Here is a 20,530-nt window from a genome sequence, read left to right on the forward strand (position 1 = left end):
GGCGACAGACCACGATACACTGATGACCAGCGGGATGAACGGGATGAAGCCGAATCCGATCACCCCCAGAGCTTTAAACACTTCGGGCAGGGACAGCTGCCCACACAGTTATGCTTAGTCATCGGACCGAGGCCCGCCTGCCAAACGTATGACGCGCCAACGGCTAAAGAGGAGAAGCGAAAAGGAGGAGAAGCGATCCTGGACGTTGGATGCATGCAGTCGTTCGGACTGTCGGTTTCACTTTGTATATTCCTGTACTGATACATGCTGGCACGTGTATCACATGCATGTCTCGCATCGGCCGTTGTAGATGTCCTGCTGTCAGCCTTCTGCTTCCCAGCCAGCCACTTTCGCCAGCATTCTCCCCAGCATTTCCAGCCTACCACCACCCCTATCGCCGTGCTCGCACTAGCTCGGCCACCTTGTCTGCCAGCGGGCTGTCCGACGCTGCCGGCGCCGCCAGCGAAGCCGCCACGCGCTGGGCCCCGTCCACCAGCGTGCCCTGGGCCATCTTCTGCTGGTCGGCTAGGAAGGCCTGTGCGCGCAATGCCTGCAGCTGCTGGCGTCGCTCCTCCGTCAGCCGCCACGCCTTGGGGAACTTGGGCTTGGTCTTGAACGTGTGGTGCCGCGTGTCGAGCGGGATGTCCTCCAACGTGTCGGCAGGGTCCTGACCGTTAGCTTGACTTTCTCTCTTTCTCTCTTTCTCTCTTTCTCTGTCTCTCTTCTCTCTCTCTCCCCACAATCCACTCACCTTGGCTTCGGCCACCAGCTTCTCCACCAGGTCGCCCAAGTACCGCTTGTTCTGCGCCTGGTGCTCAAACTGCTCGCAGCTCATCCGCACAATCTCCGTCTCCGGGTTGTAGCGCGCGCCCACCAGCTTAGTCAGCTTCCGCTGCTGCACGTCCGTCAAGCCCAGGTCCGCCGGACAGAACTCCACCACCACCTTCTTCTCGGCCGGGTGGAACTCGCCCAGGTACGACGTGAAGCGGAAGCGTAGCGGCATGTCGGCCGTCGGCGGCTCAAATGGTTTTGCCAGTTCTGGGGACGTAAGCGAGGGTTTTACGTATTGAAAGGGAAAGAGGAAGAAAAAACTCACTCGACAAAAGTGGCATCTCCCATGCTGCCAGCCGCGCATAGTGTCGCCGCTCGCGCAGCTCGTCCAGCTTGCCGTGTGCCATGCTCGTAATGTCGTCGCCGCGGAACTCGTCTTCGCCCACCTCGTCCGTGATCAGCTCGCCGTCTGGCTCCTCCTCGTTCCAGAACGTGTTCCGCTTCCGCGGCGTGCCTCGTCGTCCCAGCGCAAACTCTCGCCGCATCTCCACGAGCAGCCGTGCCTCCTGCTCGGTCCCCGCTCCCTTAGCCTCTGCCAGACCGGCTCGCTGCTCCGCCGTCAGCGTCGCCCGCAGCGCCTCCGAGATCGTCATGATCCGCTCGCTAGCTGCCTCTTTGGCCATCAGCTCCACCTCCCACGGCTCCAGCGCCTGGTCCTTGCCGCCCGCACCGTCCCCGCCGCCGTCCCCGCCTTCCCGCGCATACCGACGCCCGCTCGTGCTTGACAGCTGCCGTGCCCCGACTATTGCTGCTGCTGCTGCTGATGTCGTCGTTCGGATCCCTGCTCTGGCTCCTCCCCGTCGAGCCGCTGCTCCTGCACAGCATCTGCGCACGCAGAGCTGTAGCGACTGAACCGTGCTTGCCATACTTCCGGTTGCAATTGACTCCGTCTCGGCCCCTGGACGTGTGTGGACGTGCGTGGGCGTGCGTCGTGCGTCGTGTGTCGCCTCTGCTTTACTGACGTTGGCCTAGGAATTGTGTGCCGATTCCTGAAAATTTACATGTCACGTGCAAAACAAACGGCCCTGTGCACGGACCACTCTTTCCCTTGCAGAGCCAGTCTTGGCTTACATCCATTGTAGATGTTTAAACGAACAATGTTGGGATGTCGCACCATTCAATCCTAGCCAGCAGTTCAAGGCTTCAACAATTAGACTACCTATATCACAAACCGAACAGCTTCACATAAGGGATCGGAAGATTCTCTAAATGCCACTAGGCCAAACTCTCTTATGCCTTCTTCCCTGACCAGCCAATTGCGTCCCAGTCCTTGATCAGCAGGATATATATGCCACACACAAAACATCAGAACAGCCAACCACCAGCAAAAGGCTGAGTCGTCTACTCGTCATACAAGTCCAACTCATTGCCACCAGCCTCAGGGACTGCCGGCCCCGCTTCGATTTGTTTCTCTCCATCCTTTCCGCCATAGAAAGGATATAGAAGTCTCCTCGCATAAGCTGATTGTGTGTCCCTGTCCGGGTAGAAGTCAGGCCATCTTTCCAGGATGTCCTGAAATAGACTGCAGACTCGAGCCATGGCCGTCTGCTCTGGGCGGCCGGCATTGATTTTTCCAAGGCATGGATACACATCCTTGCCTAGCCCGAACACGATGCCGATCAGGTTTGAGGGTGCTCCCGCCGCGGCTCTGGTGCTGGCCGATGCCACTGACGATGCCTTTTCCGTCCCCGGTATCTTCTTGCGCGGTGCGGGGGGGACCTTGATATCAATCAATGGATCGCCGTCACATCGGAGGCACATTGCCAGGCCCAGCACAACACACTCTGGGTGGGCTACACCGACAAGCGCCTTTCGGGCCTTTTCCAGATCCTCTGTCAATGCCCGTCTCAGCCCGTCGGTCGGGCTATCTGCCTGTCGATTTTTCACTTGAATCAGCAGAATGGCCAGATCCTCGTCATCTCCCATGCAGATCGGGATGGCGATATCCATCCCTGGAAAGTTTGTAGGAAGAAAAAGAGCGGCTCCTTGTCTATACGCCAAGGCTAGGTCGTCCATGGTTGGGATGTGACTCGTCCGGACGAAGTGGTTGTAAAAGATCATGCCGTTCTCGAGTGTATGCACGATATTCGGAGCGTTCGAATAACGCCGCTCGACAGCCAACCAGCTCGAAGATCCAAGGAAGGATGTCCAGAGGTCCCTCATGCTCCTAGAATGGGGTCGTGACTCCAGAGGCCGGGAGACGTAATCGGCTGCAAACAGCAGGACCAGGGCCGCGATCATCTCTCCGGAATCGCCAAGGTTGCAGGCGCCCTTCTGCAGGTTGCTAAACCACGCCTTGACACAGCGTAGCCGCACCGCAGGATCTTGAAGCTCTCTGGACGAAACATATGCGAGGACAGGCTCACTAGGCTGCACCGTAAGCATGGTGTTGTCGTCTGAAAAGGATACGAGATACCGCATCCAAGAGGCGACGAGCGTCTCTGCCAGCTGGCGCGAAGTGATGTAGAAATTAACTCGACAGGACAGCAAGGCCAAAAGTCGAGCATCTGTGTTGCCTGCCATCTTGTTTGCAGCGAGCCGTACCAGCTCGCCGAGGCTGTCACCAGCCTCCATGTTCGCAGCCCAGAGCGGACGGCCATACGAGAACAGCTTCGTCACAGAGGCATCCGACCCATCGGCATCGTGCGGGCTCCTGTCCGCCAATATGTCCCAAGTATCGATTCGATATATGGGCGGAAAGACGGTTTTTTCGCTGAACTTTCTCGATGGGTCTTGCTCTACGGGCGGCACAAAATGGCTGATACGAGAGGTTGTGTCGAGCAGGATTATGAAGAACGGCGCACTTTGGTTGTCCTCGAACACTTTCCCGGCCGCTTCGCGCAGGGCTCGAAAGGACATGTTGTCAGAATCGTCGTGTAGCAGTGCTCGTGCCTCGTCTAGACAGATAATTGTGAAGGCGTCGTCTCGCTCTTTTGGATCTGTAAAAGGCAACGAATTTTGGCCGTGTTTGAGCAACACATCCTTGCAGGCAGCCAGATTTTCTTGCATTGTAGCTTCTGAGGAGGTCTGTAGAGGCCATCGCTTCTGGACAATATCGGGTTCGGCCGAGGTCATCAAAGAAAACAACCCCGGAGCGGTGATGCCGTTCTGCTGGCTGCAACGAACCAGATGAAGCTGCAGATCCAGGAATTTTATCCAGGTCTTCACCAGACTTGCGCGGTCGGATTTGTTTGTCATCAGAGGAAGCTCGCCAACCACAACAGGCCGTGGGTAACACTTTGACTGCGCAGAAGCAAGGTTGGAATACGCCACGTAGAAGCCGTGGCGTACGGCAAACTGCTTGATGGTAAAGGTCTTGCCAATCCCCGAGGGGCCGATGATTGTGGTGTACGGCCCCATCCATAAAGAGGGGGCGTCAACGTACTGAGCGAACTGGCCTCGCAGCTCCTCGATGACGGCAAAACTGGGGTAGCCGTGACTAGCAGTTGATTTTTCTGCTCTGTCGAATGCTGCCGATCGTCGTCTGGTTTCACTTTCATTCCAAGCAGTTGCCTGCCCCTTCGTCTCCTTGGCTTCATATTTTGCAAGAAGCTTGCGGTAGAAAGAATTAGTTTCATCCGCCGAGGCCGTCTTGCGTTCTTGAATCATTTCCAGCCATAGATGGACCACATTGTCAGGATCTTGGATGGTCATGATGCCCGGGTGTTTGCTCAAATTAAATGATGCAAACTCGATAATAAATTCGGCCAAAGTATGCCCCTTTCGCTTTCTTTCCTTGAACAGGTGCACGAAGTAGGCCTTCTCAAACCCATCGAGTCCGCTTCGGTCACAAAATTCTTCCGCCGTGATACTTTGACGCCACCAGGCCGAGTGAAGTTGGGAAGCCATGATAGGCAGGGTGCCGATACACGAAAGGAAAGGAGACACAAGTCGGAAAACGCTGTGCTTGTGCTTCCGACTAGAAGACGGAAGTGTTTCTGCGAGAGTAAAGAGAAGAGGGCATTGAAGAGGAAATCTTCTAGTCGTAATGTTGGGTGAAATTTCATAAGCGTCTACCTATACGCAAGATATAGGGCCGAGAAAAAAATATTTTTAAAAAAAATCAGAAAAATCAGAAAAATCAAAACAGTCCTCGCATAATCCCCCACGTAACACAAAGCTCCTGACTTTCCACGGAAACGAGAGAAGAAGACAGAAGTCGAAAGAAGCGAATACTGTCCACATACAGGTGAGATACAGAACAACAGCCCTACGCTGCTTACAAGATGGGTCATCAATTAGCGCCACTGCAGACGCACGGACCACTACTTTATTTAATGAAACCCTCCGGCCTTGGACTTGACAGCTGCCACGATTAAATAAAGAAGCATCACGGGAATTACAAAGGACCTGACCAACCACGATTATGTCGCAGCAACAGGAGCAGGGCGTCGAGGCCTACAAGACTGACAATCCGTTTGGAAGGAGATGCTTTGTGACGGTGGGCGCCACGGCGAGTTTTTATCGTTTGCTGGAAGAGATTCTGAGCGCGGACTTTCTCGACTTCCTGGGTGCCAAGGGCTTCGCAGAGCTGCTGGTACAGACGGGGCCGGACCAAGACGCGGTTCAGACGCGGATGCGGCAGCTGACGGAAGAGAGACAGCAGACGTCGAGCCGGTGGCCAGCCGTGAAGACGTTCTCGTACACGGCCGACATCCCGTCAGCGATGGTGCCATGCCGGGGTCGAGTTGGCGAGCGGCGGCCGGGCGTGGTGATCTCGCACGCAGGATCGGGGTCGATTCTGGACACGGTGCGCATGGACATTCCACTGGTGGTGGTGGCCAACGGGGCACTGCTGGGAAACCACCAGGAGGAGCTGGCCGAGGCAGTGCAGACGGCCGGCTGGGCTATCAAGGGCGAGCTAGGCCGACTCCAGGACGCGGTCGAGCGGGCGGTCGAGAACGCTGACCTGGACCTGCTGGCCGGCCGATTCCGGCAGCCGGAGCCGGACCAGTTCCCCATAGCCGAGTCCGAGCGCAGCGGACTGTTCGACTGGGCGGCCGTGGCTGCCAGCAGCTGTGGCCTGCCGGCACCAGAAGCGACGTTGGTGCAGCTGGACTGAATGGGAAGAAAGTGCTTGGATACTACTCTCATTTAGGGCGATTGGCAGGCGTATGCTTGCCCATGTATTCTATGTATTCCTACAAGCAAGCTGTACGACTCACTGCAGTCCTTGCACGTTCCAGATCTTGACGGCAGCATCGACGCCGGCACTGGCGATCTTGGAGCCACCATCGACCCAGGCGATGCCGTTGACGCCGTCCTTGTGAGCATTGAGTGCCTTGACCCGGGTGCCGGGCTTGGCCAGACTCCAGACAAAGACGTTGGTGTCGAGGGCACCGCTGGCCGCGTGGGTGCCAGCAGCGTTCCAGGCAATGGCGGTGACGCGGGCAGTGTGGGCCGACCAGCGATCAGTGGCCACGGCCCAGGAAGCAGTGTCGTAGGCAACGATCTTGCCGCCGGAGTTGCCGGCCGCGAGATGTGTGCCGTCAGCCGAGAAGGCGAGGGCGGTGACAGGGGCCGTCGAGCCAGTGAGTTGCTGTACGGCCGTGAGCTTGCTGCTGCTGCCGTCGTTGTCGGCTTTGTAGATGCGGACGAGCGGGTCAGATGGGCTGCTGACAGCCACGACGGTGCCATGGGCAGCAATGGCAGCCGGCGTGTAGCCCTCGGTGGCCAGCTCGCCGACGAGACGGTCCTGCCGGTAGACGACAATCTTGCCCGAAGCCAACGAGACGTACACATGACCGGTCGAGACAGCGGCCACGCCGAGCGGCTGGGCGCCCAGCTGGACACCCTCGGAGCCAGTAAACGTGCGAGCAGCCTCGTCGACGGTGCGCAGGGTGTCGTCCCAGCCGACGCTCCAGGTGTGGCCATCGGCCGCGGCAAACTGGCTGACCTGGTTCGAGTGTGCCTGGCCGTCGACGAGGGCGGCCTTGCCAGCAGCCACGTCCCAGTGGCAGACACGGCCATCAAAGCTGCCGGTCCACAGGTCGAGGCCCTTATCGTCCGAGGCAGCACCCAGGGCAGTGATGGACTTGTTGTGGCCCTGGACGACACGAAGGGGGCGGTCCTGGCCGGGCACGAGATAGTTGAGGTCACCGCTGAGGCTGATGCTGATGATGAGGTCATCGCTGCGACCGTGCGGCCAGACGACGCCGACCTGCTGGTCGGCCACGCTGGCCACCACGCCGGCTTCGCTGCTGCTGTTGCCAGGCCGCCAGAGCTGCAGCAGGCTGCCCGAGTCGACGTCCCAAGCCCGCACGGTCTGGTCGGCGCTGGCCGTGACGAGACGCCGTGAGTCAGCGGCCCAGCTGACGGCAAAGATGCTGCCCGTGTGGGCGTCGTCACCGCTGCTGCTGCCCACAGTTCCCGTCGGCTCGCCCGTCTTGCCGTCGTACAGCTGGATGCGACGGTCGGCGCCCACCGTCACCAGACGGCTGCCATCGGGCGAAAAGGCCGCGCCAAAAACAAAGCCCCGGTGCAGGTTGTCGGTCTTGGCGTTGAACTTGAAGGGCGCTCCGTGCAAGAAGCACATGGAGCCGTCGTCCGACACGGTGGCCGCCCGCAACGGCCGCTGTTGCCGCAGTGCCACCGCGTTCACCACCTTGCTGTGGCCGCTCACCTCGCCCACGCTGTTGCCGCTGTCGGCCGTGATGCAGTGGCCAAATCGCTCGCGCCCGTCGCCCACCGCAATAATACGTTGGCTGTCGCCGTCCCATCCAATGTCGTTGATCCGCCCCGACACGATCCCGTACTCGCCCTTGGTGTTGACTGCCTCGACCGCATCCCACACCCGCACCTTGCCCGACACGTCGCCGCTGGCCACGTAGAAGCCCGACGGCGAGAACCGCGCCACCGTCGTCGCCGCCGTGTGGCCTGTGTACTGCTTGCACTCGGCCGGCTCGTCGATCCGCCGCACAAAGATCGACTTGCCCGACTGTGATCGTCAGTACTGTGTTTCTGCTTCTTCTTCTCCTCTCATCCCCTCTTCTCCTTCTACTCTCGCAGTCTTTTGGTCATTCTTACTGCATATGCTATCCGCTCGCCCTTGGCATCCGCCGAGAGCTGCGTTGGCTGTCCCCGAATCGTCACCGGCGCCGCCGCCAGAATCTTCTCCACCGAAATCATCGCCATCGTCTGTCAATGCTAGCTTCTGTAGGAACTCTTGTCGTCACTGAAATCACCCAGACGCTCCTCGACTTCCGTGCAATCTTGCTGCCTGGACAAGCTAGCCAGCCAGACACCTCCAAATTGAAGCTGGCCTTTTGGCTTGGAGGGGCATTTCTTGCGGGGCTACCTGCAACAGGCGCTAGGACGCCCTGGCCGTTAGTGCATTAAGCGAGCCTAGGCCTAGTGCCGGCTGAAACTGGGAACAATCCATTAGTCAAGCTGCGGAACCTACGGGGGGAAACTACAACGATATCTTACATACGGGTACATACTGTAAAGTAGACTGATGTCCCACCAGATCCTTAGGCAACATGACAAAACACCCCTCAAACCATTGTTACCCCTTCTTCGCATGTCTGCCAGTCCCGGCATCAGGCTTATACATTATCTTACGTAACTGCTTTGCTGACCATCTTATCGGAAGTGGACGTGTCTTGGCCCACTGCCTCCAGCTTGTGCAGGTGTATCTCGTCCTTGCATATGTCTGTTCTGGCCGTTGTTTCGCTGCATGCAAGAGCCGCCGCAGGCCGGCGGAAGAGGCATCTGTTGCGGCGTTTCTAGTCGTCCTGCATACGGCTGGTAAGGGGACGACCATCCATTCGTCAGAGTGCCTGTCCGCTGCCCTGGTGTTGTCTGCCGATGTGAAGACACATTTTGGGGCGTCTGGTTGCCGTAGAAAGCTCTAGCTGCTGTGGGCGTTTGTGGGGCTCGCGGGAATCGCATGTTTTGCTGTTGCATCTGGTGGTGCCTCCGTCTCTGGTTTTCCACTTGCCATGCACCTCTCTGGTCCTTCTGGCTGTTTGAGTTGGCCTGGTAGGCCTGATTGATCTGATTGGCCTGGTTGCTTACCCAATTATTGCTATTCTGGTTGCCGGCATGACCCTGAGCACCTCTGTCCACCCAAAGATTCTTCTTCTTCTTCTTCTTTTTATGGTGGTCATGTGCCTCTGCGCTCGTGTTGTTGTGAGATGGCAGCCCAACTTGTCCCGTGTTCTGTGCTCTTCCGGCCGGAGTCATGACCTCCCTCGGCGTCCCATTTGCTTGCCAGCTCTGTCCCGGTGTAGATGGTCCAGCGTGTTGTGCCTGGCCCGCATTGCCCTGTCCAGACTGCTGTCGGTCTTTGGATCGGATCGACAGCGTGACGTTGTAGCCTTCTGGAGCTGTGATGGCTGAATTGACGCCCGAGCCATCGTACATATTGCTGCCTCTGGGACCATCCATGTTCTCCCAATTGGCCGCATGGGGTTCTACTGCAGGCCCACTGTTCTGTCTGTTCATGTTCTGGTTCCTCCGCGCCTGTCGCAAGTTCCTGCGCCATTCGGTCCTCAGTTGCGCCTTGATCTTCAAGATATCCGGGGGCACGCAGAACCTGTCATATCGCTTGACCACGAACTCGAAGAGACGCATCTTTGCCGTGCTCTTCACTCTCGACCGTCGCAGGCCATAGTGCATCAGCTGTGCCTCGTACCAGTGACCCGGATAGTCCTTCTCATCATTAGACTTATACAGAGCCCGGAGCTCCGCTGCCATCGCACGTCGGTGAAGCTTGTGACCGGTGGTCTCAGCATAGAGCTCTCCAGAGAATGTGAAGCCGTCTTTGGATACCGGTGGAACGTCTGCCATCGTTGACGTGTGTTGGTGTGTAGCGAGCGCGGGCACGACAGGAACGCACACAGACAACCAGAGAAAAATGATTAGAAAAAAAGGGAGAGAAACCCTAAACAGTTTGCTCTATGTTTCACAGAGCGATCACCTCTTGTGGGCAGATTTTTTCAGTCTGGTCTTCACTTTGGCCTCAGATTGATGTCTTCTACCACAAAGTTCGCATACCAACTACAAGTTTTCTAGGCACCGCCTTTCCTTCCCATTATATCATTGCTACCAATCTACATATAAAAAACTTTCGTCCCTATCGCTTGAAGCGTGGGCAAAAATCGGGATTGTACGAGAGTCTTTTGTCTAAGATGAGGCAGCAGGGTTCTTGAAAATTATTAGCTCTAATCATACTCCGTACATGGGAGAGAGAGAAACCACTGAGACGCCAAGAATGAGCCAGATCGTAGAGATATCACAGGAATCTACTCTCAGTTTAGTGGGTTTCTTTTCTTTTATAAACAATTTCCTCCTAGAGAGACCTGCGTTTGCTGCTGCGACACATACTCGAAGATGTGTACGACGAAAATCACGTGACATATATCTTATCGCCCAAGACGGTTCAGTATTAGAGACGCCATAAAGTTTTTGTAGTTCGCAATCGTGTTCTGCTGCAAGCCTTGGATAGTCACTGAGAAATGCTGTAATAAGCATCGCGTCTTCGCCGAAACACATCCCACAGGAACGATTCGGGTAGGTCTATCTTCCCCATGGTGCTTTTGCCGCGCAGCGTGGCCTTGCTTCACACCGATCTTTGCTTTCGTGTCATCGAGCTTGAAAGGGAGCCACTTGCGTTTGTTTTATCCGAAAGCAGCAAGCTGTCATTTTTGCTTTTAATAGCCCGGCAACATATCCAGTTTCGCGTTTCTCATTGTTCCCTAGCCACGAGCTTTGCGACCGCTCAGGCGACCCGATTCAAAACTCTTCTTTTGCTTCTTTTACTGACACGCGCCGCCATAGGAGCTACGTAGCTCAACACGTCATCGGGCCATCCCCTCATAGCAGGACGGGCATAAGCAAACGAAGAGCCTGACCGGCGGAAACATAGAGCAAAATGTCTGAGACGAAGCCAGAGGAGTCAGCGACCGAGTCGCTGGAGAAATCCTTCGATGTGGGCAACGACGAGGTGAGAACAAACATCATGGCGAAGAGGAGGACTAGGAGACGAACATGAAAATGTGCCTTGAACGGGAGATGGAAAAGGAGAAGAGGAAAATGAAACCCTGACGAGGAGGCGCAGGAGGAAATCTCGGCGATGAAGCGACGCGTTGCCGAGATGGAAGAGGAGGCCGCCCGACTCCGCGAGATGCAGAAGGACACCGAGCATCAGAGCCAGGAGCTTGCCGACAACAAGGAGGATGTCGACTCGCGGAGCATCTTTGTCGGCAACGTCGACTACTCCGCATCTCCCGAGGAGATCCAAGCACACTTCCAGAGCTGCGGCTCCATCAACCGCGTGACCATCCTGCTGGACAAGTTTACGGGACAGCCCAAGGGGTACGTCTGAACAGAACGATGCAAAATGCAACCACTTGTGCTCGGCCCAGTCCGGCCCGCTAATGCGTGTGCACAGATACGCCTACGTCGAGTTCTCAGAGCCCAGCCTCGTCGCCCAGGCGCTGGTCCTGAACGAGAGCGTCTTCAAGGGCCGCAACATCAAGGTAAGTGGGACAGGCTCCAAGCATCCACCCACCTCCTGCATCGCTACAAGCTAACCATACGGCTCCGCCGGCTGTAGGTCGTGCCCAAGCGCACGAACATTCCTGGGATGAGCCGGGGCCGCGGACGAGGCGGTTTTGGCCGGGGTGGTGGACGGGGGGCTTTTGGTCGGGGCGGTTTTATGCCCCGAGGCGGATATCGCGGCGGGTATCGAGGCCGTGGGCGAGGCGGCTTCGCACCTTACTGAACTGATCTGCCACGGCCGTGCGGACTCGGTCTTTTCTCTTGTTGATTGGGAGTTCTCGCAGGAGGCAATACGGCGTGTCGGGTTGCGTTCCCCAAGAGACCATAAGCTGTCCTCCTCCCTGGACGTGTACGATAGCATGAACTCGCGGGGGGGAAAAGACGGATTATTCTGGATGGAGGATCTCGCAGGCGGACGGGTAATATGCTGTACAAGTCAACGTCCCTGGCAAGGGGTTAATACAGCTCTTTTGGAATACGACGGTAGTATCGCATGCTCGCATGCTCGGATTGAGGTGCTATACTCCGTACTCGTACTCCGTAATGGCCGCACGGAGTACTCCGTACTTCGTAGACATGGCGCAAGGTGGTATCTTCAATGTCTGCTCACGCCTGCCTATTCGGGCAAGCTTACGTTATCAGCCAAGCATATGCTCGTACGCTTCTGGCTGCTTCTCGGCGCTAAAAATCAGAACCCCTCACTGGCAACAGCCGCGGGGGCGGCGGGCCAGAGCCACACCGAGCGCTAAGGCCTAGACTGAGACCTTGTAGCAGGCGAGTCACTACTATGCGCTGATATGTGCGCTGCATGTTCGCCCCTCCCCTCCTTTGGCGACCGCAGGCCTCCTCGGTTTCTCGTACGCTCGTCCCCTCCCAATCCGGCGACCTGCAAAAAGAAGCCGCAACGGCGCTGCCTCTTGCCTTTTCAGTGTGTTTACTGTTTCACTATTCAAAACCGTTGTTTGTGAATCTCTTTGCGCCCTTCGCTCTTCCATAACGCCTCGTCTGGGCGAGCATTCATCCAACGACACGATTCGTTGGAGTCCACCCGGTTGCACTGTCCCTTTTTCCTCCACATACGGCCTCCCTGCTTATCTCTTGCATCCTTTGCTTACTGAGCGTGGCCAGCCTGCTGCAAATGCTTGTTGATACTGTCAGCCGTGACCGAATCAATCCGAGTTGCCGTCTAATTCAAGACTGACGAAGAGGGCTGACGCAAAGGCAACAAATGAAAGCGGAAAGGCGTACAGAGTACTCCGTAGCGTTGGAAAAACAGCACAGCCCCAACGCTATCGCTAACTGGGCACTCCACCTTACGAAACGAGTTCAGGACGAATCCACGAGCCTGCAACTTTGTCATTCTTCTTTCGCCCCCTGACTGTCGCTTTCTGCCAGCCACTCTCCCTCATCTTCCGGAAAGAAAGGGCTTCTTGTGCTGCGTTGGTCGACATCTGTCGAATCATCGCACTCGCTTGGCATTTCTTCCCCTTTCCCGCCGCTCGATTGCACAACCCATCCGACACTTCGACCAGGACTTCTTTCGACTTCAGCCTCCACCTCTCCCCTGCATCGGTTGATTGAACACTCCACGTGTCTAGCGACCAGACCCGAAATCCGCCATCGCCTTTTTTGGTCTCGATTGCCTGCACTAGCCTTCCCAGCCTGCTGTTGATGCATTCGCCTGTCTCGCTATGAGCAGCAGCCGGGTAGATGCAGGGCTTTCAGCGTAAGTTCTCCTGTCTGCTTCCACAGCCTTGCCGGCAATGGGTGACCGGGAGCCTCTACGGACAAAGCTCCAAGGCCAGACCAGTCATGTATTGCCTTGACGACATGGGAACATGAACATGGAACTGACAGCTCTTCTCGGATACAGCCAGCCCAATCTTCGCGTAACAAGTATGGCATTACATCTCCGTGCTCTGACGTGGCTGTTTTGTTCCGGCCAGCTTAATTAACCTTTCTGCTTCTAGTCATCGCTGCAGATGGCCTTTACAAACGAGACGTCTTTCGTATGTGCCCTCCCTTCTGTGTCCTGCGTTTTTGCAGTTTCAAGCTCTTGGCTGACCTCGTTGTCTCACTCTCTCAGGCTTCCCGGACCCGTTCGCCGTCGCTACGATTGGAGGCGAACAAACCAAGACAACATCCGTTAGCAAAAGAACCTTGAACCCATATTGGAACGAGAGTTTTGACTTGTATGCATCTTTTTACCTGCCTGCCTTGCTCTTGTTCTTCGATGTCCTCTCGCCAGCAGCCACTAACGTTGTGCACCACCACGCTACAGCCGAGTAAACGAAGACAGCATATTGGCCGTCCAAGTGTTTGATCAAAGGAAATTCAAGAAGAAGGACCAAGGCTTCCTGGGCGTTGTCAACATCCGCGTTGGCGATGTGATCGAACTGGCTTCCGACGCGGACGGTGAGTGATTACCTAATCATCTTGCGCCCTTTCCTGGTTCTCATTAATACTTCACCGTTCTCATCGCCCCCCGCATGCACGACTTACAAAGTCACCACGCACATGGCTGACAATCCCTTTATATAGATCAAATGCTCGCACCTGACTTGAAGAAATCTACGGATAACCTCGTCGTTCACGGAAAGCTGATCCTCAATCTGTCTACCGACCTTTCGGCGCCCATCCGCCAGAACCAACCCGCCCCTCACGGTTCGCAACAGTCGTTGTCTCATCAAGCGTCTGCGCATTCGTCCAGCCGTGTATCGGTCAACACTACACCAGGATCAACCTTGTCAACCAGCACTGTCGATCGGTCTGACAGACCGCCGTCGTTTGCGGCCGGATCGAATGGTGCCTTGAGCCCGAACGGCACTGCTTTGCCGCATCGCCCTGCAAGCGTGGCTGCACCTACCCCCTCCCCCAACGGCGCTTCTGGTACGGCAAGCGCTCCGAGCGCGGCGATCACCACGACTCCAGCTTCTGGAACCGCTGCTGCGGGCGGGGCCTCGGCCGGCTCGCACGCACGCACCACCAGCACGATGAGTCCTTTCGAGGACCATCTGGGTCGACTGCCCCCCGGCTGGGAACGACGCGAGGACAATCTAGGCAGACAGTACTATGTTGACCACAACACTCGGACGACAAGCTGGACGCGGCCCACGGCTGGTGGCGCAGTCGAACGGTCGAACCAGCAGGAAGCGGCCACCCAGGTCGAGCGCCAGCGCCATCAGAACCGGACGCTACCCGAGGACCGCACGGGTGCAAATTCACCAACACTGCAGCAGCAACAAGCGCAGCAGGCGGCTGCCCAGACCGCAAGCTCATCAACCATGATGCACACGGGTGCTACTAGTCCTGGCACCGGGGAGCTGCCTCCAGGATGGGAGCAGAGATGGACACCCGAGGGCAGGGCCTACTTTGTCGACCACAACACACGCACAACCACGTGGGTCGACCCTCGCCGGCAGCAGTACATTCGTATGTACGGCGGCCAGAACAACGCAAATGGCGTCATCCAGCAGCAGCCCGTTTCTCAGCTGGGACCCCTGCCTAGTGGGTGGGAAATGCGGCTTACGAACACGGCCCGTGTCTACTTTGTCGACCACAATACTAAGACTACGACGTGGGACGACCCTCGGCTGCCGTCATCTCTGGACCAGAACGTGCCGCAGTACAAGCGCGACTTCCGACGGAAGCTGATCTACTTCCGCTCCCAGCCGGCTATGCGCATCCTCTCGGGTCAGTGCCACATCAAGGTGCGGCGCTCGCATATCTTTGAGGATTCATTTGCGGAGATCACGCGTCAGTCGCCGACGGACCTGAAGAAACGCCTGATGATAAAGTTTGACGGCGAAGACGGTTTGGATTACGGTGGTCTGTCACGAGAGTTTTTCTTCCTCCTATCGCACGAGATGTTCAACCCGTTTTACTGCCTGTTCGAGTACTCGGCGCACGACAACTACACGCTGCAGATCAACCCGCACTCTGGAATCAATCCCGAGCACCTGAACTACTTCCGGTTTATTGGCCGCGTTGTCGGCCTCGCTATCTTTCACCGCCGCTTCCTCGACGCCTTTTTTATTGGTGCTCTGTATAAGATGATTCTGGGCAAGATGGTCGTTTTGGCTGACATGGAGGGTGTCGACGCTGATTTCCACCGCTCTTTGCAATGGATCTTGGACAACGACATTTCTGGGGGGATTTTGGAGCAGACCTTTTCGACCGAAGACGAGCGTTTTGGTGTCATCACTGTGGAAGATCTGATTGAGGATGGCCGCAACATTGATGTGACCAACGAGAACAAGAAGGAATACGTTGATCTGATGGTCAAGTGGCGCATTCAGAAGCGGATTGCTGAGCAGTTCCAGGCATTCAAGGAGGGTTTCAACGAGCTGATCCCGCAGGACCTGATCAATGTGTTTGACGAGCGCGAGCTGGAGCTGCTCATGGGTGGTATTGCGGAGATCGACGTTGACGACTGGAAGAAGCACACTGATTATCGCGGCTACACGGAGTCGGACGATGTGATTCAGTTCTTCTGGCAGACTGTTCGGTCATGGGACGGCGAACAGAAGTCTCGACTCTTACAGTTTACCACGGGCACTTCTCGAATCCCAGTCAACGGATTCAAGGACCTCCAAGGTAGTGACGGTCCGAGACGGTTCACAATCGAAAAGGCGGGAGATATCCAAACGCTTCCAAAGGCACATACATGGTATGTTCTTGTTCTGATAACATTTAACGCTTTCCGCAACTGAGCAAGATGCTAATCGTGTCCCTTAGTTTCAACCGGCTGGACCTACCACCGTACAAGAACCTGGAACAATTGCAAGGAAAGATGACGATTGCCGTGGAGGAAACGATGGGTTTTGGCCAGGAGTAATGTTTTTGGAGTTCGACTCTATTTCGGTCCCGTTGTTTCTTGTCGATTCTGTGACTGCGAATGGCTCACGAACAAATAAATGCTTAACTCGCAAATCCTCAGCACCATATGATATTTCAGCTCACGCGTTGGATGACCTTTTCTTCTCCTACTATAAATCGACATGTGTTTCTTGTTGCGGTGGTACCTCGAGTGTCTCGAATGATTGAACATGTATCTGCCAGGAAATGCAGGTAAAATCGGCAAAACGCACGACAGCTGTTCGATGACGTGGAGAACTAGTGCCAAGCTGGCATGTCATCGTGGGCAAATAGCAAGCTAGACGACAATGTTCTTGTACAATGATTGCCAACGCAAAAAAAAAAAAAAATAGTGTAAGATGTATATATGTACATGTTTGCACAAATGGGCAAGGCGAATAAACGTGAATAAAATGATTTTGTCCCCTTGACAGAAACAGGCTTCTAGTCTGCTTTGTCTGTTTGGATGCCGTGATATATGTAGCATCTTCAGGGCGTCACGACGCGTTCTGTGAGACGTCCTCTCGTCTAGATGCTCCGGGACCGGGCTCTCGGTCTCGTTCGTCGCCGTTGTCTCCTCCTCGGGTGGACCATTACTTCCGGTACCACAGACGGGACGTCCGGGTGTTGCGCATCTTCCTCTGCAGCTGGAAGATGCCGTACATCAGCGCCTCGCTCGTGGGCGGGCAACCGGGCACGTAGACGTCGACCGGCACGATGCGGTCGCATCCACGGACGACAGAGTAGCTGTAGTGGTAGTAGCCACCGCCGTTGGCGCACGAGCCCATACTGATGACCCAGCGCGGCTCGGGCATCTGGTCGTAGACCTGGCGCAGGGCCGGGGCCATCTTGTTGGTCAGGGTGCCGGCGACGATCATGACGTCGGACTGACGAGGCGACGCGCGGAAGATGATGCCGAAGCGGTCCTGGTCGTAACGTGGCGTCGAGAGGTGCATCATCTCGACGGCACAGCAGGCAAGGCCAAAGGTCATGGGCCAGAAAGAGCCCTGGCGGCCCCAGTTGGCAATGATGTCGAGTGTGGTACTGAGCGGTGGTCAGCGGCAGCTTCCCCGATCCCAAGCATCTCTTTTTTCTTCCGTCTTGACCTACAGTGCATATTGGACGAGGCTCTTGGTGCCCTCCTGGCTGGCCAGCGGCACTTCCTTGCGCTCGCGCCGCGCAATGCCGGTCGCGCTATGTGGTGCAGCAACGTGCTCGACAGCCGAGGCGTTCTTCCGGCGGGCCGACGAGGAGATGGGGGCTTGGGAATTGATGTGGGAGAGGGCAACGGTCGGGGCGCCGCGGAAGGAGACCAGGGCGGAAGAGGTGCTGATCGAGCTCGGCTTGGCTGTTCCGACGACGTGTCTGGTTAGCACATGGAAAGGGGGAAGAAAGGGCGGGCAGACAGGGCAGAATGCCGGAGCTGAGGCTGACGAGCTGCCTGAACTGCCCAAACGGATTGGCCGCTCGGAGACGGTGACGGTAGCAACGCACCACGCAGCAGGGCCGTGGCCCTTGTCCGCAAAGATGCAGACATGTCTGTAATGGTTCTGTGGTGACGTGGACGGGAGACGGTTCGGCCGGAGAGGGGGATGAGGACCCGGTAAAAAAAGAGTACAGATTCGAGAGGAGGAGCTAGGGAGAAAGATCGATTCCTCCTCTCCGTATGGCCGGTCAGAAACAGTCAATTGAGGATTGCCGGCGGACGGGCGGGGGGGATCTGGGTCGATTGTGGAAGAGAAGCCGGGCTGGCCGTGATGGGAAGCGGAGTGTGATTGTTCTGTGTGCGTGGGATGGGGAAAAACAGTGGTGATAATTCCCCGGGTAGATAGAAAAATGGCCATTTTTGCGGCTTTTGTCGCTTTAGCCGTTGGTCAGAATAAGGAGACGCACGATTGGCCAGGACTAGGTCCAGTGGAGCACTTTGCGGGGCCAGGCGGAGGCTGTATACGTGCTTAAGCGCATTTCGCTGTATCCGTGCATTGGCGAGGCACATCACAATCGTGGCAGCGTGTGTAGTGCACAAGCATGACTAAGCAATCATATATACGTCGTATGCTGGGAAACAAGCCTCCCTCTTCAATGTGTCTAATAATGGCGTTGGATATCTTGCACGTCCCCGTCTGCGGGCCTGGCCGCCTAGTTTTTTTGCTTGTAGCGCTCCTCGAGCAAGTCGTTGACGCTCTTTTTCATGACGGTGCTGTCGGGTTTTTCGTATCGTTGCTGGAGAGCGACTTCGACGTCGGACGTCTTGCCGGCCGTTTGGGCGGTGTTGACAAGTTTGGACGTGTCGACAGCGAGGGCCTCCTTGGTCTTGCTGGCACCGCGTTCGACGGCACGGGTAGCAGCAGTGACAGCGCCAGCGACGCCGGCCTGAACGGTCTTGGCCTCAGTCTTGACGGCGTCAGCGACCTCGGCGACCTTGTCGCGGGCGGCATGGGCATTGCTGCTGCCGGCGACGCGCGACCAGATATTGCTGGCAGCGGTCTCGGCGTCCTCGCGCACCTCGACCCAGTCGGTCGTCTGGACCCAGCGGACGGCACCGGCCACCTCGGCGTTCCAGCGGTCCTTGAGCTCGTCGACGAAGCTGGAGCGCGGCCGCAGCCGTGACTGCTCCGGCTCGGTCGGATACGAAAGCGATGGCAGCGGCGTCGAGAGATCCGGCACAGCCGCTGGTGCCGCGGCCAGTCGTGCAGCCGAGACCGGGTCTGACCGGGCCAGCGCCCGCAGCACGCCCGTGTTGACGCGCAGGGCGTCGCACTGCACCTGGCGGTTGCGCTGGTGCGTCAGCACGGTGAGATAGGCCACGCCGAGCGTCAAGGTCACGCCGCCTGTCTGGGAGGTGTCAGCAGAAAGAAGAAAGAAGAGCGGGCTCCGTGTGTGCGAGACGGGTGCGATCGTACGAAACCGGTGGTGAAGCCCATCGTGACGGGCGCAGGACGGCGCAGGCGCTCAGGTCAGCCCAGAAACAGATGACAGAGAGAAAGGAATTGGAGCGGCTGAGTCGCTGTGGTGTCGTCGGGATGCCGTGTCGCGGAATGGAGATCGTAGCGTCGGCTCAGAAGACTGGAAAATCTTCCATGCTCACGAGCAAAAGCAGCCGCATCTGCGCCAGCGCTGGCCTGCGCTATTTCCCAGGGGACTTGTCGCACAGCGTCTAGCGGCTGTTATCGCCGATAAGCCCTGCGGCAGAGGCCCGCTTTTCGACGGCACTGCTGTACGCTCACGTGCGGGCGGAAAAAGTTCAATTCGAGGCTGTCTGGAAGGTGTGAGAGAGTCAGAAGGCAGCCTTGTCGCCACACCCATACATCCCGGGACCGAGCAGCAATTCAGGGTGCAGAAGACCGTGTCGACAGAAGAAAGAAGCACTTTTTGCAGCTCGCAGCTCGCAGCTTCCGCACACAGCCCACCATGGCCGGAGGTCTGGTCAAGTACCGGCACCTTAGCCGATCGTCATCGCATCGGCAGGCGCTGCTGCGGAACCTGGTGACGTCGCTGGTGAAGAACGAGGCGATCCACACGACGTGGCCCAAGGCGAAGGAGGCCCAGCGGCTGGCCGAGAAGCTGATCACGCTGGCCAAGCGAGACAACGAGGAGACCCGGCGAAAGGCCCAAGCGATTCTCTATGTGAGCTGAACAGACAGACAGACAGAAAGACAGACGATGCTGACCAACAGACCCCCCAGCTGCTGTTGCCGAAGCTCTTTGGCACGCTCAAGAGCCGGTATGCTGACCGGCCGGGCGGCTACACGCGCGTGCTGCGCACCGAGCCCAAGAAGGGCGACCAGGCGCCTTCAGCTGTGCTGGAGCTGGTTGACGGGCCGCGTGACATGCGTTTCGCCGTCACGGCTGCCGCTGTGGCCCGGGACCGTACCCTCGGCCGTCAGCACAGCGACCTGACGCTGCGCAACCGTGCCAAGGTCACGCGCTTCCGCCATGACGGCGAGACCGCCTTCGAGACCATGGTCGCCCGCACGCAGTCCCTCCGGCTCGCCGATGCTGGCCCCCAGATGGCCGACGTCGAGACCAGCATCTTCCAGCGCAGCGACCCCCACTGGACGCCCCGCAAGACCAAGCCCGTGCTCGACTTCTGGGATCCCAAGAGCACCAAGGCCAGGACCAGCCGCAGCTCACGAGACCTCGTCGACGCCCTCGGCGACCCCAGTCTCAGCAAGGCCGAGGCGGCTGCCAACAGACGGCGACCAAGGGCATGAGGCCGGCTGGAGGACTCGCGGTTGGCCAATCGGATCTCGCTCTCTCTGTTGATCTGCCACCACTGTACACTTCCACTTTTGCGTAGGATAAACTGCATTCAAGCATGTGTGATCATGTTGGG

At 57.2% G+C, this 20,530-nt stretch overlaps 10 protein-coding genes across 10 annotated transcripts; 4 read left to right on the top strand and 6 right to left on the bottom strand.

The window, feature by feature from the left end:
• Positions 1–391: 391 nt before the first annotated feature.
• Positions 392–1,697, bottom strand: CMQ_5748 (37S ribosomal protein; the record flags this gene model as incomplete). Its single annotated transcript, XM_014313335.1, has 3 exons — positions 392–667; positions 752–1,038; positions 1,097–1,697. 3 exons carry the CDS (start codon positions 1,695–1,697, stop codon positions 392–394), a joined length of 1,164 nt encoding a protein of 387 aa, XP_014168810.1.
• Positions 1,698–2,172: 475 nt separating this feature from the next.
• On the bottom strand, positions 2,173–4,680 carry CMQ_5712 (uncharacterized protein; the record flags this gene model as incomplete). Its single annotated transcript, XM_014313299.1, has 1 exon — positions 2,173–4,680. One exon carries the CDS (start codon positions 4,678–4,680, stop codon positions 2,173–2,175), a length of 2,508 nt encoding a protein of 835 aa, XP_014168774.1.
• Positions 4,681–5,197: 517 nt separating this feature from the next.
• Positions 5,198–5,893, top strand: CMQ_5648 (glycosyltransferase family; the record flags this gene model as incomplete). Its single annotated transcript, XM_014313235.1, has 1 exon — positions 5,198–5,893. The coding sequence occupies one exon, from the start codon at positions 5,198–5,200 to the stop codon at positions 5,891–5,893; it is 696 nt and encodes a 231-aa protein (XP_014168710.1).
• A 99-nt stretch (positions 5,894–5,992) lies between these two features.
• Positions 5,993–7,965, bottom strand: CMQ_5768 (actin cortical patch; the record flags this gene model as incomplete). The annotated part of the gene is made up of 2 exons (XM_014313355.1): positions 5,993–7,768; positions 7,858–7,965. 2 exons carry the CDS (start codon positions 7,963–7,965, stop codon positions 5,993–5,995), a joined length of 1,884 nt encoding a protein of 627 aa, XP_014168830.1.
• A 450-nt stretch (positions 7,966–8,415) lies between these two features.
• CMQ_5564 (uncharacterized protein) lies at positions 8,416–9,624 on the bottom strand (the record flags this gene model as incomplete). The annotated part of the gene is made up of 1 exon (XM_014313151.1): positions 8,416–9,624. One exon carries the CDS (start codon positions 9,622–9,624, stop codon positions 8,416–8,418), a length of 1,209 nt encoding a protein of 402 aa, XP_014168626.1.
• Positions 9,625–10,708: 1,084 nt separating this feature from the next.
• On the top strand, positions 10,709–11,560 carry CMQ_5594 (rnp domain containing protein; the record flags this gene model as incomplete). Its single annotated transcript, XM_014313181.1, has 4 exons — positions 10,709–10,780; positions 10,895–11,151; positions 11,228–11,315; positions 11,393–11,560. 4 exons carry the CDS (start codon positions 10,709–10,711, stop codon positions 11,558–11,560), a joined length of 585 nt encoding a protein of 194 aa, XP_014168656.1.
• A 1,468-nt stretch (positions 11,561–13,028) lies between these two features.
• CMQ_5533 (ubiquitin-protein ligase) lies at positions 13,029–16,174 on the top strand (the record flags this gene model as incomplete). Its single annotated transcript, XM_014313120.1, has 7 exons — positions 13,029–13,063; positions 13,211–13,233; positions 13,308–13,346; positions 13,424–13,529; positions 13,619–13,752; positions 13,879–16,006; positions 16,075–16,174. 7 exons carry the CDS (start codon positions 13,029–13,031, stop codon positions 16,172–16,174), a joined length of 2,565 nt encoding a protein of 854 aa, XP_014168595.1.
• A 613-nt stretch (positions 16,175–16,787) lies between these two features.
• On the bottom strand, positions 16,788–17,731 carry CMQ_5631 (NADH-ubiquinone oxidoreductase subunit; the record flags this gene model as incomplete). Its single annotated transcript, XM_014313218.1, has 3 exons — positions 16,788–17,238; positions 17,305–17,542; positions 17,689–17,731. 3 exons carry the CDS (start codon positions 17,729–17,731, stop codon positions 16,788–16,790), a joined length of 732 nt encoding a protein of 243 aa, XP_014168693.1.
• A 602-nt stretch (positions 17,732–18,333) lies between these two features.
• Positions 18,334–19,118, bottom strand: CMQ_5503 (uncharacterized protein; the record flags this gene model as incomplete). The annotated part of the gene is made up of 2 exons (XM_014313090.1): positions 18,334–19,029; positions 19,098–19,118. 2 exons carry the CDS (start codon positions 19,116–19,118, stop codon positions 18,334–18,336), a joined length of 717 nt encoding a protein of 238 aa, XP_014168565.1.
• A 487-nt stretch (positions 19,119–19,605) lies between these two features.
• CMQ_5698 (50S ribosomal protein l17) lies at positions 19,606–20,408 on the top strand (the record flags this gene model as incomplete). Its single annotated transcript, XM_014313285.1, has 2 exons — positions 19,606–19,821; positions 19,881–20,408. The coding sequence occupies 2 exons, from the start codon at positions 19,606–19,608 to the stop codon at positions 20,406–20,408; spliced, it is 744 nt and encodes a 247-aa protein (XP_014168760.1).
• Between the last annotated feature and the right edge of the window lie 122 nt (positions 20,409–20,530).

The sequence above is a fragment of the Grosmannia clavigera genome (genome assembly GCF_000143105.1).
Source record: "Grosmannia clavigera kw1407 unplaced genomic scaffold GCSC_89, whole genome shotgun sequence".
NCBI classification, from domain to species: domain Eukaryota; kingdom Fungi; phylum Ascomycota; class Sordariomycetes; order Ophiostomatales; family Ophiostomataceae; genus Leptographium; species Leptographium clavigerum.